We start from the raw sequence: 15,517 nt of genomic DNA, 5'->3' as shown, positions 1-15,517 counted from the left end.
CTCAAAAACAGTACTTGTTCGTTAACTGGGCTAAGAGCGTAGCCCAGTTACAGAATGCTGCTAAAATATAAAAATAAAAGATATTTAAATTTATAGTCAAAGAGTATAAATTGTGACATGAAATATCTAATCTAATCTAATCTAATCAGAACCTAGCGCAGACAATCTTTCGAAGGGATCCTGGAGAGTGTCTTAGGTTAGATGACGCCTAGCACTCTTCTTGTCATTTATTAACATTTGTAGTGCGCCATTGCATTAGAATGCATTGAAACATCACAAGCGTTAAGCGGCCAGGCCTACTGCGTAAAGCCGTATCGCAGAGATGACTCGTAATTGGGTTGAGTTTGAGCACAGAGTGTTCGAACAACAACACAATTCTCAATCGACAGGGGAGGAAGAAGCGTGGGGACACACCACCATACGCTCCGAGATTTTGGTTGTATTCGTTGGGAGCACCATGCTAAGAAGGTTTGGTACTCCGGGACCCTCTGAGGTGGGACACTGTATTTACACGAATGCCCTGGACACTATTTGCCGTGGTTATAGCGCCACAACTCGCTCTCTGTAATATTATTCCTAATTTTAGTCTACGTTCACCAAGTCGTCATGGCCTAGTGGTTAGCATTTTTGGTTACCAATCCAAAGGACGGAGGATCGAACCCCGTCTCGAGCGACTTTGATTTTTCGTTCATATTCATCATTTCAGATTTTTGTGTTCTTAACTTTCTCGTTGGGAGCAGATGGGAATCGAACCCAGAACCATTCGCTTACAAAGCGAACACCGTAACCAGTCAGCCACGGCCGCTCCTCAGTATAAATTGTGACATGAAATGTATGTATGTATGTATGTATGATCCCCATACCCGCAGGCAACTTGGTCCTGGAACACATGTGAGCGCTAGGTGAACAATTCGATCATCTTTTACTCCATAGTCTGTACACCCACGTGCATAAGTTTTTTTGCACGAATTTTAGTGCTACAAATACCGGCGCATAAATCAAAATGGTATCCTTTTTCCCTCCCTAAGCGCCAGAAATTTGTAGCGGGTGTAGGGACACTTCGCATAGACGCCCTTGCTCCCATCACGTCACTGAGGGTATGGAGCGACGAGAAATTAATAAGCATGCCCCCCCAGTCGAACCTTCATTAGAGAAGCAGGCAATCCACAACTCACAGCGAACGACCAAGGGAACACCCTACCGCGTATATAGTAAAGTGGCGTAGTTGTCTTCATTGAAATGTATGAATGTTAGAATAGATGAAAGAGTTATTTGAAAAAAATAATGGAAAGCTCTCACCAAAAACACGAAATCTTCAAAAACAACTCCAATCGTCTCGCCACGTTACACTTGAATCTTCACATTTCTTGAGTTCTTGTCTTGAATCGGCCTTGATCAGCAGAACTTTCGATAGTACTGGTACCGCACGATATACAGCAAGCACGACTTTGAAGTGGCAGGACGAAGATCACCACCCACACCTTATTCAGTAATTCTTGATTGACGCTGTTGTCGGCAAGGATCAGCCATCAAATACATCTCCAACGTCGTCCTGGACGCCGTCCTGGCAGGAACTGGACTCACAGGAACGCTTGAATTGATGGCCACTTCGCGATTGTTGTCTTGGTTTTTTTGTTCCCTTGTCGTGGAATCGAATTTTTCATGTTCCATGAAAATAGCTTCCAATTCACTTCCACTGTAAATGTCTTACACCCGAATAGTAACGAGAACTTTGTATTTCAACTTATTAAACACACATTTTGAAGCAAGTTTTAAAATTATCGGAAGGACGAAAATCAGTATAAATTGTGACATGAAATATAACAAAAAAACTTTAAAAAAGTTTTTATATTACAATTGATTGTTGCATGCATTGACCCATCGATCTTCTTCAGTTTATTATTATTTTTTTGACGTTTGTCTGAGCGCCCAGGTAAACAACGCCTAGTTACCGAACAAAGAATGTATTCAGAAATTCAAAAATTCTCAATTTTAAAATATAAAAGCATAAACTTTTAGAAATAAATAAATAATAATAATAAAATAAACAGATATATTTAACCTCTTCATTTTTTTCTAAAAATTATAACAGAATTAAAATTTAAACGGACTCCGTTTTTTTTGTCTATAATTTACTTTTTTATGAGCCTGATTGGTTGAAACTACGACTTGTGAGAGCCATTTTATCATTGTTTCCCGTGTCTCATTGATGACTACTCTACCCTACATATCGACCCAGAATCAAGTTCTAAGCAGCTTGGCAGCTTTGAGATGAAAAGTCATCGATTGTGATTGGACATTCAATAATATTTTAACTGAATGAATGTACATGGAAAAGAAAACTGAATAAATATAAATTAAAAAAAAAAACAAAACAAAAAAGGGACTTTCATGCCAAATATCAGCATCAGGGTTAAAGTTTACATGGGAATTACTATGGGAAATTGGAACTTTTTGTTCAAACGCTCCTACAGGTCTGGAACAATCACGCGCCAACTTCTGGTATGGTCAGGCCTAAGGGGAATGGTCTGGAGAACAATTTTCCCGAAGAGAGCATACGGATTCGTTGTACCTAGAGCTGGCGCATCGGCAAACAATCCGACGGCTCCAGAATCAACGGTTTTCCCTGAAAAAGCATCAAATTTTCCTTAGCATGCTATGAATGCTTGATGCACACCGCGACGCCATATGTCTGGTAGCTACCACGTGGGTGAGAAACGGCTGGAATATTCAATTGCAAACCTTCTTTCAACTAGAAAATGATCATTTTGAGCATTTCTGATATTATTTAGTCGAATTCAGAATCTTTGCATAGCAAATTTGTGTTTTGTTGATAATATTTCAACCGTCGAATTTATATATATATATATATATATATAGATAAAAGAACAAAAGGTTCATGAAATCAAAATAAAATGGTGGATAGTAAACAGAAGCCGAATTAGAAAATCAGTAATACATAATAAAGAAATAGAAAAAGCTGAAAGTGCAAAGAAGAGAAACCCCGTATTGCGATGTATCAGGTACATCCACAACAGTTGACTCAACATTTTGTGAATCAAAACAATACCGCCTACAATCTTCCCTTCCCACATTGCGCATCCCTTTCTTTTTGGCCGTCTCGACCTTCGCTGGTCAAAGGTTTACGAGCCGTTTCCACAAGCCACCAGCAAGGTCACGTGTTGTCATGATGACGAATCCAAGCCAACGTGGAGGTAAGAAAATGGGTAACTTGCATAAGGAACCAGAGCAACTGTTTTGACCAAGATCAACTAACAGCACTACGGATGTAGTTCCGCTCCTTCCAGGATGTTCCTCACCGGGTGTCAACCGAAAAATTTCACCCTTGGCCTGCGAGTTTTGTCGCCATCTTGGAACTGAAACCGCAGCACACAATGATGTTTATTTCACCCAAAACTAGTACCAACGTGTGCGGCACCGGCTTTTCAATCAAAAATTATCCACAGTGATCTAATTGTGTAAAATTTAATATGACGGCATTGAGATACCGTCATCAGAGCTGACATTGTGTCTAGGGGGTGAGATTGGGTCATAGAATTTTCAGCATTTTTGTACGACCCAATCTCACCCATGGCGGCCCAATGTCACCGCTGATGACGGTATTGTTGTCAATTTTTGAAATGTATTTAAAAACAACCAAAAAAGTTATTGCAGCCTTTGGATAAAACTGAAACAAACTGGCTGGTCAAAGGGCTATTAAACTAATGTTGGACATTTCATTTTGGTTTGCTTTGGCCGCTCACTCACACACTTTCAACCACCCCCCCCCCCCCCCCCCCCCCCCCCCGGCCAAGATGTTATGTTAGTGTGACGATCAAATCGCACCATTTCAGGGCTGTGATACTATTTAAGCTTCCTTTAAAGATCATTCTTCTCTTCTGGACTGTCATTGCGTTTTATTCTTTCTTCTATGTTTTGAACATCATTTTCCAATATTCGTCGCACGCGATGATGTGTGGGCATTGTGTCGGTAATAATCCGTCCGATGTGTTGCAGCTGATTTGCCCAACTAGGCAACCCATCGAACCGGTTTGTTTGCTAATAGTGTGTAAACCTTTGTTATCGCTTAAACTTATATGGTGCAATTACTTTCAACGTCAGCAGTTTCTCATCTATTTTTGTGTTTTTTTTTGTTTCTTTCAATTTAATATATATTCTATGCTGTCTAGGCTCAAGTTTGTAGATACTGATAATGATGCACAGTAATTGCCGCCTTTGCTTCGTCCATCTTTGCAAAAAATGTTGTCTCTCGTGTTGCTTTTCGTTACCGTATGATTTTTTGTTTTGTTCAAGTGTTGTTGTTAACATGCGTATTGTTTAACTCGTTTCAGATCGCTTTCGAGCGTTATAGTATTGGTTGTTTAGTATTGATTTAGAATCAATTATAGAGTAGCACAGAACGGCTAAAGAATAGGTTTTTTTTTGTATTCTAGGTAAAAAGGAGTTTATTTCAGGGTAGTAAGCGTTCAGTTTAATAGTTGTAAGTCATAATGTTCAAGTGTGTGTGTGTTTTTTTTGTGTAGTATTTGCTATGTAACGTTATTGTTGCATATAAAACAGTTGTTTTTTTTCTATTTTGTGCATATCACAAAGATTTTCATTTAATAGTAATTCAAAAATATGGACATACGACGCGTTAAACAATGTGTGTCTGTATGCTGTTGAAATTTTGTTTGTTTTATGAATCTAGTGGAAGAGTTACTGGTCTTTACAATTTTGTGATAAATGCATAGAACAATCACTGCAGATGAATATAATCTGAAGATGGTAACAAACAAAAGTTGTTTATGATGGGAATACCAACTAAATGGTAATTTTGAGTTGCTCGTGAAATGTCAAACCGAATGTGCACAAGTTTTCGCCAATTTTTTGGTTTGGTAACATTTTGTGTGTGATTTTATTCAACAGGGCGTGCAATTTGAAGTACGTTATCTTCAATTAAGGGTGCAACTTTATCTGTTAATGCATTCTAGCAGATATATTCTCTGCATGTGAAATAATTTTTACCAATAAACTTAGCCACGTCAGGAGTTTGGACACGGCCGACATGCCGGACGTCGAAGGCCGCTCTCTGCCTTTGGTGGATCCGTCTTTTGTTTGATCGTGTTTTTATCTGATTTTGTTCTACTACTGATTTTGTTTAACAAGTGTAGTGCTAAATTTACTTGCCTTTTTCACTGCTCCCTGCTGCTGGTGCTTACACTAAAACTACCATCGTTTGCATTAGATTGTTATCTTTTGCTATCACGTCTCTCCAACGTTAACCTATGGAGCAATGGATTGTTGTATATCCACGAATCACCAACTGCTTTGAAATACTGGAAAGATGAAAACAAAATGTAAATTAAACCATTGCTCGGAAATAGCAACTGTCCTCAGAATTACCTTGTTTGCCCACTCGCCACTGGTTTCCTTCCGTTCGCGTGCTTCTTCGCGCTGTTTCTGCTCTACGAGGAATTTGGCATTCGTTGCTTTGTCGATATCGTTCATTCTAAGAAAAAAATAAAAACGACACAAATTACATTTTCATTCATATAACAACAAAAAGAACCTCCTAACTTACTTGAGTCCTGCCGTGACCTCCTTCCACACCTTGCGCGACTCGCACTCGGACTGCTCGCAGACGGGGCGCACCTGCTTCTTGAAGATCGGTATGCTGTTCACGTCGACAAACGTTTCGAGCTTGGAGGGTTTGCTACCGTCGTTGAATTTGTACTCCATTAGGCCGCTCCACTCGCCGGTGATCGACAGGAAGGATTTCTTATCGTTAGGAGAGTAAATCTGTGAGAAAAGTGATTATTTAATATTGAAACAACATTGAATGTGCCTTAATACAACCTCGTAAAATGCTTTTAGAAAACCGAATACATAATCCCACATTGAGTAACCCACTGAAAAGTCTTGTGTTACCTTTTTCAATGTTTTGCCTTCCTCATCTTACTGACGAAAGGCTGAAAAATCAATCGCAAAATTTTGTTCTAAGATTGACTTACAAAACCCACCTTTACGTATTTCATGTATTACTACACAAGATCAAATTCATAGCTCATATTTAAAAAACGTTACTTAATCCACCTTTAGGTGGTTCGTGCCTTCCTCTCATTTATAGAGTGATTACAATCCCCTAAAGTGTCCACATGGTTTATGGATCTCCCCTAATGTGATCGCAGCACCTAAGAGGTCCTATATAATAATAAAAAAAGTGACGAGTAAAAAAAATAAATTTCCTACAGACTTTTTGTCAAGATTATACAGACACCGCCTTTCAGGAAAATGGCATCCCTCTACAAGGCTTTTTACGTGGCGATCAGACGGGACCATTTGAGGTTATGTAAATTCAGACCATTTTTTAAATTGCTTGTAATTTTAGATAGGTAAGTCAGATTTTGAAAATTCTTAATCCACAAGAAAGGTCTTCTTATATGCGTTCTAAAAATATGTTACATGTGAGGGTTTCATGAAAAAACCACCCTTTTTACCATAATTTTAATTTAATATGACACATTTTTTTAACATGGCTTTTTAAATACATGATAAAACTGCATGAATTTAAATAACAACTTAGGGGACGTTAAGACGGAGCGACTAAAACCATTCCGGCCAAAATCGGTTGAGCCTGTGACAAGATATTCCAGTGACATTGATTTGGTACACATGTCTACATACAGCCAAACACACAGACATTTGCTCAGCTGGTGATTCTGAGTCGATATGTACAAATGAAAGTAGGTGTAGGAGGTCTAACTAAAAAGTTCGTTTTTCGAGTGATTCGAGGCTATAACTTTCCTCAGTAAAGTGAGGAAGGCAAAAACACTAAGCCCTCCGATGGGTGTTTCGATTCACAACGCAAATTAACGGAAAAGACCGTCTTATATTTTGCTAAATATCAGAATTATTGAATTAAATTATGATAATAACATATTTTAAATCTTTTTATTTTTGCAAAAGAATCGCAAAACTTCTATCTTTCATAAAAAGTAAATATTTTTTCAATAAATCAACAATTGAAATGGGAAACTTTGTAATAAAAACGAAAACGAAACAATTATTACCTCTCCTTGAATGCGGTTGCGTTTGCCTCCATAGAACGGTTTAGTGAGGAAATCTATGTCGGCATGATAACCCGTCTGGGGACACGTGATGGTTACGGTGCCACCGAGCTCTATCCACGGTACGGTTAAAATAGACCTGCAAACAAAAAACAAGATACGAAGGACACACAGTCATTTAGTTAGTTAGTCGTCGGCCTTGGCGGCAGAGCGCGAATCTTGATAATGGCGCATAATTTGGCTCTGTTTTGAATTTTTGCAATCTAACAACTCACCTGCCGTAGCCGTTAGGGAACGTGACTATGTACTCTTCGTTCAGATCGCACAGCGTGACCGTGCCCTGGCCAATGTTGTGCACACCGATCGATAGCCCAAGGAATTTAGATTTTGTCCAAACATGCGCCGAAAAGCTTATCTTTTTGTTGTAATGCTCAGCATAAAACGCTGAAACTGAAGAAAAAAAAATGGGAATGACGAACGCAAAAGGGAAGCGGATAAATGAGTGTAATTACTTGGTGGATGATGCGAGACCTGCTCAGCTATAAACGTTAATTGGTCCTTGCGACACCAGGGCACTGGTCCTTCCTTTACTTCTATGTTGGAGTTGTCGTCTCCAGTTGCTATCGAGAGAAGAAAACCAAAGAAACTGTGATGATTAGTTATTTCCTCAAGTAGCCTCGTTTCGCCGTAATAAATTTGATTACAAATGAGCCCAATTGTGGTACGAGGTGGTAATGAGGACTTACGCATGTCGGGTGTGTCCCAGTGACACTGGAATATTTCGCCAAGGATGGGGTTGTACGGTTTCTTTGCGACGGAGCTCTTCCGTCCGGCGTGGTAAGCACTGAGATACCACCGCACCACCTGCACCATTCGTTCGCGCGGATCGTTGAGGTCGGCTATTCGCAGAAACAAGTCGGGATGGGCAAAGTAATCGGCGTACATTTCCAGCAGTGATCGTCGCTCGAGAATGAACGTTGGCAGCACCACCTTCGTCAGGTCCATGCCGATCTTAACCTGCGACAGCAGATGGGTCACGACGGAACCGTGCGATTCCATCGACAGGTCGTTGTCGGATTCATCCTCGTATAAGGCATCGTAGTCTAGGCTTCCGTCGTTTCGTATTGGCAGCGATTTGGAGTCGTAGGATTTTCGAGGACCACCGGCCGTGCTGGCATTCGGCGTGGCGGCCGAAGCAGTGGACGTGTCCAGGCTGTCCTGCTTCTTGAGCGAAACACTGGTACTTGTGCCATCTTCAGCAGTAGCAAATTGCTCGTCGGCCGACAAGCGTGCTGTTGGATCGGAAAGTGTTCGGGTATTGCTGGAAATGGGACATGAGAAATAATAAATGTACTTGCCTGGTTAAATCATCATTTTGTGATCAGATTTTAATAACCATAATTGTGTTATCAAGTCTGTTCTGGATTGCAATAATATAACTCGAAATTTTTGAAGTTGATGTCAGTAAATATTACCATCTGCTCCAACCTTCCATCGAATGGGGAAGTAAAACGCGCTGGCGGCGGTTGGACTCGCAATCCAAAGGCCGTCAGTTCAAACCAAGGGGTGGAAGGTTCCTTGGAGTAGAAAGAGGTTTGGGTGACCTCCCCATTCAAGCATAGGTTTGAGCAGAAACTTGCAAAAGAGACCACAAAGACGTGAATGTGGATGGTTGTTTTTTTTTTAATTTTTGTCAGTAAATAGATTTGGGCTCCCTGAATAAGCTCCAATCGACAATCGACTCTTATACCTAAGCAACCGTGCGCTCTAAGGGAATTGAAATTGATGAAGTTTTACGAAAATTCGACCTATTTTAATTTTTTTTTATGTTTTTTGGACCTCAAACTTCAATGCTCGTTTCACCCCACTTCCATATGTCATATTTGGCACGGTACATCTCATATATAGATAAACAAAAGCTGAAAATTTCATCCAAATCGGAGCACTTCGATACGACCTGATTCACATTTTCAAAAAACTCGCTCTTAAGTGTTATTTATACACTATTCTGAAACCGGGTCTCAGATATATTGAAAACAATATTGACCTAATCTATCGTGTGAATTATCGTTGAATGGGCAAGACTTGAGCCAGTATGATTGAAGATCGAACAAATCCTATCAAAAGAAATGTGTAATGAACAATGCTTTTAATCGTTGAATCAACGTCATCGCTTTCGTTGATCGTTGATATAATCGTAATCGTAAACGGAGCCATCGTTGATTTAATCGTCGACGTCAACGGAGGCGTTGGTTAAACGGTGTTCATCATCGCGTTGATCATCGATGATTTATTTTTCTATGATACAATACTGAATTAACCATATAACCCATGTGAGTTCCGGAACATGGGTCATGTGATCAATTCAGTACCTATTGTATCATAGAATAATAATTCCGATGAAAATCCGACCGTATGGAGATGAAAGTGACCAGCATAAATTACATTTAAAATCCGGCCACATCGGTCCTCTTGGTACACACGCATCCCCAAACAACCATGCCACATCTATTTGAGAAGTCTCTTAATCAATACATTTCCTCACGAGGGGCGCGACAGTAGTAAGGTATTAAACTATTTAATTAATTAACGGCAGGAATTAAATACATTAACGATTGTTTACGGCCAAAACAACGCCATTTCTCCTTACACACATTGATTTGACAGTTTGACACCGCGCATGTTTGTTGTTGTTTCTGGTGCAAAATTTGCGTCCTCAAAGAGCAGGTCGAGCAGTAAAGTGCAAGCGCGGCACAGGCGAACCGGAAAAGTACGCTGCGCCATTTAGGGTGGTAAACAGGACGTGCTGGACCATATCGAAGCTGGCCCAGGCGGAAGATTCATTGGAGAAGGCCATCATGTAGCGCCTTGAGACACACCTGGATGCTGCGTTTGCCAAATATATCGGCAGAAATGGTCCTACGCGGCCAACCAGAAGTGGTTTTCCCTAATGTTGTCCCTACCATTTCCACCCTCATCACCGCCGAGTTTTTGACTTCCATTAGTCCCGTGACGACCTCCATCACAGGGCGGAAAAGCAATCGCGCCAAGGGCGCCGACTTAGGGGGAGCACGGGACCTTTTGACTCCCATTTTTTGTGGCCTGCGGACCCACCTTGAAAGTTTATGTAAAATGGTCCGTTGACCACTTGTAAAGTGATTTTATACATCAAGGTTTATTTTAATCTTTTTTATGGTAACTTTTTTTTCTATTTTTTGTTAAAAAAAAACTGATGATTTATTAACATTCCAACTCCCAGACTCCAAAAATGTTGGAACGGTAACTTCAACTCGTTGGTTCTCGGGCATAACTCAACCAAACAAGAGGCTTCTTTTTTTCAGTGATTTGTTAGGATGTCCAGATGATCCTAGAACTTTGCAGAACTCATTTTGATCAAATCTGTAATTTTTGCGATCAAAAACATCGTTCCAACTTGAACTTGAACTCAACTTGACGGATGTTTAAAACATATTCTAACATTTCGACGTTGTCGTGCTATCTTGTCGCACCACCCGTCATTTCGACGTTCCGAGAAAAACGCGTTTTAATGTTTGACCTTGAATAAACGAAAACTAGAGCACGCAATGTAAACAATAACAAACGCGTTTTGTTTGGCTGACCATTCTGTGCATTGTCCCGAAGTTTGGTTGTATTTGGTTGCTGGAGTCCCGAGTTATAATTACAAATGTTTACGGTAGTCTATCTTGTACGTGCGTCAAACGCATCCTGACCTAAAATCCCTTTGGCCAATTGTCACACTTACATCAATTTTCAGGGAGTGACAAGATAGCACGACAAGATTGAAACTACTTCCATATGTAAAGTGACAAAAATGCACGGAGTTTTTTCGGTTTTTGGTGAATATCTCAGGATTGAAATCGAATTTTGGGGATCTGTGAAGGTCAAAAGGTGAGGTATTGTGAGCTGCACAAAATGGCGTTCTTAACTCAATTTGGCCCAAAATGCACGTACGTCAAGTTAGCACGATGGCGACGATTTGTATAACTGAAATGTTGAAATTCTGACTCTCAATGATTTTTCCTTAGTTACACCTAATTCAAGGATAAAATTACGTCGTTACATAACATATCATCATTTTTTAAACTTTAAAATTTTAATGAAAACACAAGTACATCCAGCCAAATTTTTATTTTCAATTTCTTAAAACAATAATATCAACAATAGTGATCGCAAACTGCCATTTTGTGTTTTCAAATATTTTAATCAACGAAAATGTTAAAAATAAAAGAAGTTTCAAAAACTTCAGTTGATTTTTTTTTAGTTTTTTAAATTAAATTATTTTTTTTTTAATCGTTTTATGAATTCGGCCCGCAAACTCATTTGAGCTTCAAATTTGGCCCGGCTTTTAAAAACTTTGAGCACCCCTGAACGAAAATCTCTTTAGCAGAACTCGAATTTTATGTTAAAAGTACGAAAATTAAAAAAAAAAACGCAAAAAACATTTTTTGCCCTGCTTACCTTACTGAGGAAAGGCTATAAAATCACTAGAAAAACTTCTTAATTCAACCTCTTAGACCCACCTTCACGTATACTCTGAATCAAATTCTGAACAAATGTCTGTGTATCTCCGGACTGGCTGAACCGATTTGGACCGTTTTGGCCTCATTCGATCCGTCTTGGGGTCCTATAAAACCCTAGTTAATATTATGAAGTTTAGAAAAGTACGTCAAAAATTATGCTAAAAAAAACGATTTCAAAAAAGTCCGGAAGATTGTAAAAAATATGGTTTTTGTAACGTATAACATCGTATTAGAAAGGTTTTTAAAAGACCTTTCCAATTAGCCTGAAACATCGAAGATCTGACAAACCCATCAAAAGTAATTGGCAATTAAGTGATATTTATACACTTTTTATAGTGCGAATTTCAGATATTTCGGTGAAAATGATGTCCGGGTCCATCATGAGACCCGTCGTCAGTTAGAAAGATTTTTCAAATGAACCTAAAACATCGAAGTTCTGATAATCCTATCAAAGTTATGAGCACTTAAGTGCTACTATTACAGTTTTTAGAGGCTGAATCTCAGATATTTCGATTAAAATGTTGTCCAGGTCCACCATGTAATCAGTAGTCAGCTAGATAATTAAAAGACCTTTCAAATGACCCTAAAACATCGAAGATCTGATAGCCCTGAATTGACTAAGGCCGTAGAAAATATTTTTAAAAAGTTTTTTTTGGCGAAAAAAAATCTCTTCAATACTTGGATCTTTTGAAAACTAATGATTGCAGAACAACTGGGGAGGTGTAAAATGCACTTTAAAAACATTACTTAATCCACCCTTAGGTGGTTGGCGCCTTCCTCACATTTAAATGGTGCTATCCAAAATGCAAAAAATGCGTTAATATCACTTAAGTGCTTATCACTTTTGATAGGTTTGTCAGATCTTCAAAGTTTTGGACGCGTTAGAAAGGTCTTTTGAATACCTATCCAACGATAGGTCGTATGAGAGGTCCAAACAGCATTTTCTTCTAAATATCTGAGATCCGGCCTCGAAAAAGTGCGTAAATATCACTTAAGTGCTTATAACTTTTGATAGGGTTGTCAGATCTTCAATGTTTTGGACGCATTGGAAAGCTCTTTTGAATACCTATCCAACGATAGATTGCACGAGAGATCCGGACAACGTTTTCATCAACATATCTGAGATCCGGCCTCCAAAAAGCATATAAATAACACTTAAGTGCTTATAACTTTTGATAGATTTGTCAGATCTTCAATGTCTTGGACGCGTTGGAAAGGTCTTTTAAATACCTTTCTGAAAATGTATAGCATGACGGGTTTTCTTACACAAACCACCCTTTTTACAATCTTCCGGACTTTTGTTAAATTCGTTTTTTTAGCATAACTTTTGAAGTACTTAACTAAATTGCATAATTTTTAATAGCGACTTATGGGACCCCAAGACGGATCGAATGACGCCAAAACGGACGAAATCGGTTCAGCCAATGTCGAGATAATCGAGTGACAATTTTTTGATCAACATCCCACCACACACACAGACATTTGCTCAGAATTTGATTCTGAGTCGATAGGTATACATGAAGGTGGGTCTAGGAGGTCTAATTGAGAAGTTCATTTTTCGAGTGATTTTATAGCCTTTCCTCAGTAATGTGAGGAAGGCAAAAACAGTGTTGAGACCATGGCTTGTTATTTCATTTTTTTATTTTTATTTTATTTTTTTTTCTTTTGCGTGATTTGAAAGTTCGCAAGCGAAATTGATTGTTTGGCGATTATCCCTTGTCGAAGCATAAGGTATCCGAAAAAAATGATAAAATTTCAATGAAGTGTTCTTAGCAACCAACAAATCTGATTCGATTTTGATGATGCGTGAAATCAATCGATTAGTTTGTGTTGTTTTTTCCCTCTTCTCAAATTTCCACTATGCTTATCTGCCCCAAAGACACGTCCGATCTTTGCGCCAGTGTCACGGGTTTTTTTTCTTCTTCGGATTTTCATCTTCTTCAAACATCGCCATCGACGACGCCAAGCCACGACGCTGCTGCTGTGACGTCACTAGAGAGCAATGCAGTGATATGACCCCAAATCGTATTCCGTACATGCATAAATAAATAATAAATAGGTATGCGGCGGCGTCGGTCAGAGATGGGGTTCATCGCCAGAGCAGAAAAAGAAGGGTTTTTTTTTGTTCTGTTTGAGAAGATAGATGATGGTGGGGCAAAAGTTGGATTTACCTATCGACGGCCACGGAGCTACTTCGACGAAATGAAAATTTCTCTGCCAACGAGCGGAACATGATATTTCCTTGGTGTTTTTTCTTCTTCTCACAGCACAAACACACTCACGCACGCACTATTTCCGTGCCCGACTTAGAGGCAGCAGTTACGACATCGCGGATTTTTCGCAATTTTCCGGTTGATTCTCGACATTCGACGCAATGGAAGAGTTTGGGGTTGGTCCTGTTAGAAGGAAGGTACACTCGACTATCACACTATTTTGAAGACCTTTTGAGATACACAATCTACGGGGGGAAGTTTTGTGTTTTATTTTTCCTGGTTCAATTCACGAGCCAGGAAATTGCGGTCCGTTTCGCCGTGTGATGAGTGAAAACCGTAATAATATAAACTAATCGATAAACATATACGTATAGTTATACTTTGTGCAACATCACGCCAGGACTCGATGATGGTTTCTCGTGTGTGTCACACACATATTGCGGAGCCCATATTATTCACGTTTCGGGGGAACATGAAAAATTCAGCTACAGTTCAACTCCGTTGTTGTACGGCGATCTGGTGGTCCTCCAATATTACTATTGCTATTGTCTCTTTTCTATCACTTTTACTTGCTGTTGTGATTCATCACACTTCTATATCTTATCCCTCTTCAATAGAGAGCCTGGAGTTCTAGATACCGATCCTTAATGTTGACTAAACTGAACACCAAACAGTCGCGACGACCTGTGTTTGTACACAATTTAAAGTGAAATGTGCACACTCAGCACACGGCAGCTGGCCGTCGCAGCATGGCAGTTGTATGCATTTACGGGACGTTCTGTCCACATAAACACAGAACTCAATATCGGGGAAGAAAGAACAACGCACCAAGTCGTCGCCGTCACGAGATTCTATAAAACACAAAAACGGGAGAGATTGCGAGAGAGCACGGGAGAGCGTCGCGAGAAATCTCGCGCGAATATTTTGAGCAAGTTGTTCCGCTTTTCTACACTATTTTACTTTCTACTTGTATGGAAGACACTATAATTGATTCGATCGCATTTCCCCAATCGTCAAAAAAGAAACGGACAACCAATCAGCCAGCCAACGAGCCGCCACTTCCGGCCCGCACCGCGCCGGAAACTTTCTATCGACCGCTGCCAGACTGCGACTTCCGGTCGGAAAATTTCTCATCGCACGCGCGCGCCAAATTTTTGCACGATTAATGACGCGTTTTTTTTTTTCTTTGGGTTAATTTTGGATTGCTCAATCAGCGACGGACGGACCGACGAGCACCGATGCGGCCCCCAGAACCCCAACGTTCTACGGAGCGTTCTCGAAACCAACTGGCTGGCGGCGAGTGAGTGGCGACTTCGGAGGGTAAAAAAAGAAAGAGTTCTCGGCCAAAGAGCAGCTGAGAAAAGGACCCACAGTCGGGTTGTTCTTCCTCAGAAATATATAGACGAGCAGGCACTGTAAAACGCGAAAAAAAATCTCAGGAGGAGAGAAAATCTGAAATTTGAGACACCATCCGTCTCCAATAGGCTCATTTGGGTACAGAAGCAATTGGGTCCTAAAATGAAGCTTGGATTGCTGATATTATTGTTTACAGCGATAAAGCTTATTTTTCTGAGTACAATGACCCTTTCTACGACCACAATGAGTTTAAAAAGGATTTTTAAATCAATTTTGAAAAATTAACCTCGCGGTCCTTCTTGACAGAAAAGCTCCTACTTGACAGCTCGTTCCAAGG

General features: G+C 39.9%; 1 protein-coding gene across 3 annotated transcripts in view; it reads right to left on the bottom strand.

Annotated features, from left to right (window-relative positions):
• Positions 1-4,144: 4,144 nt before the first annotated feature.
• Positions 4,145-15,517, bottom strand: part of LOC120418796 (oxysterol-binding protein-related protein 9) — a 75,308-nt gene continuing 63,935 nt past the window's right edge. For 2 of the 3 annotated variants that reach the window (XM_039581278.2, XM_039581279.2), the window contains 7 exons: positions 7,817-8,391; positions 7,583-7,690; positions 7,346-7,520; positions 7,074-7,209; positions 5,585-5,802; positions 5,407-5,512; positions 4,145-5,339 (listed from right to left, as the gene is read on the bottom strand). In XM_039581278.2, the coding sequence (XP_039437212.1) occupies positions 5,253-5,339; positions 5,407-5,512; positions 5,585-5,802; positions 7,074-7,209; positions 7,346-7,520; positions 7,583-7,690; positions 7,817-8,391 (1,405 nt within the window). In that variant the 3' untranslated portion in view covers positions 4,145-5,252. Of the gene's footprint in view, positions 5,340-5,406; positions 5,513-5,584; positions 5,803-7,073; positions 7,210-7,345; positions 7,521-7,582; positions 7,691-7,816; positions 8,392-13,782; positions 14,431-15,517 lie in introns of those variants that run through there. The other variant, XM_039581280.2, reaches the window with a different exon arrangement.

This window comes from Culex pipiens, chromosome 3 (assembly GCF_016801865.2).
Source record: "Culex pipiens pallens isolate TS chromosome 3, TS_CPP_V2, whole genome shotgun sequence".
Taxonomy (NCBI): Eukaryota; Metazoa; Arthropoda; class Insecta; order Diptera; family Culicidae; genus Culex; species Culex pipiens.
Note: the sequence above shows the minus strand (reverse complement) of the source record. Positions and strands in the feature narration are given on the sequence as shown.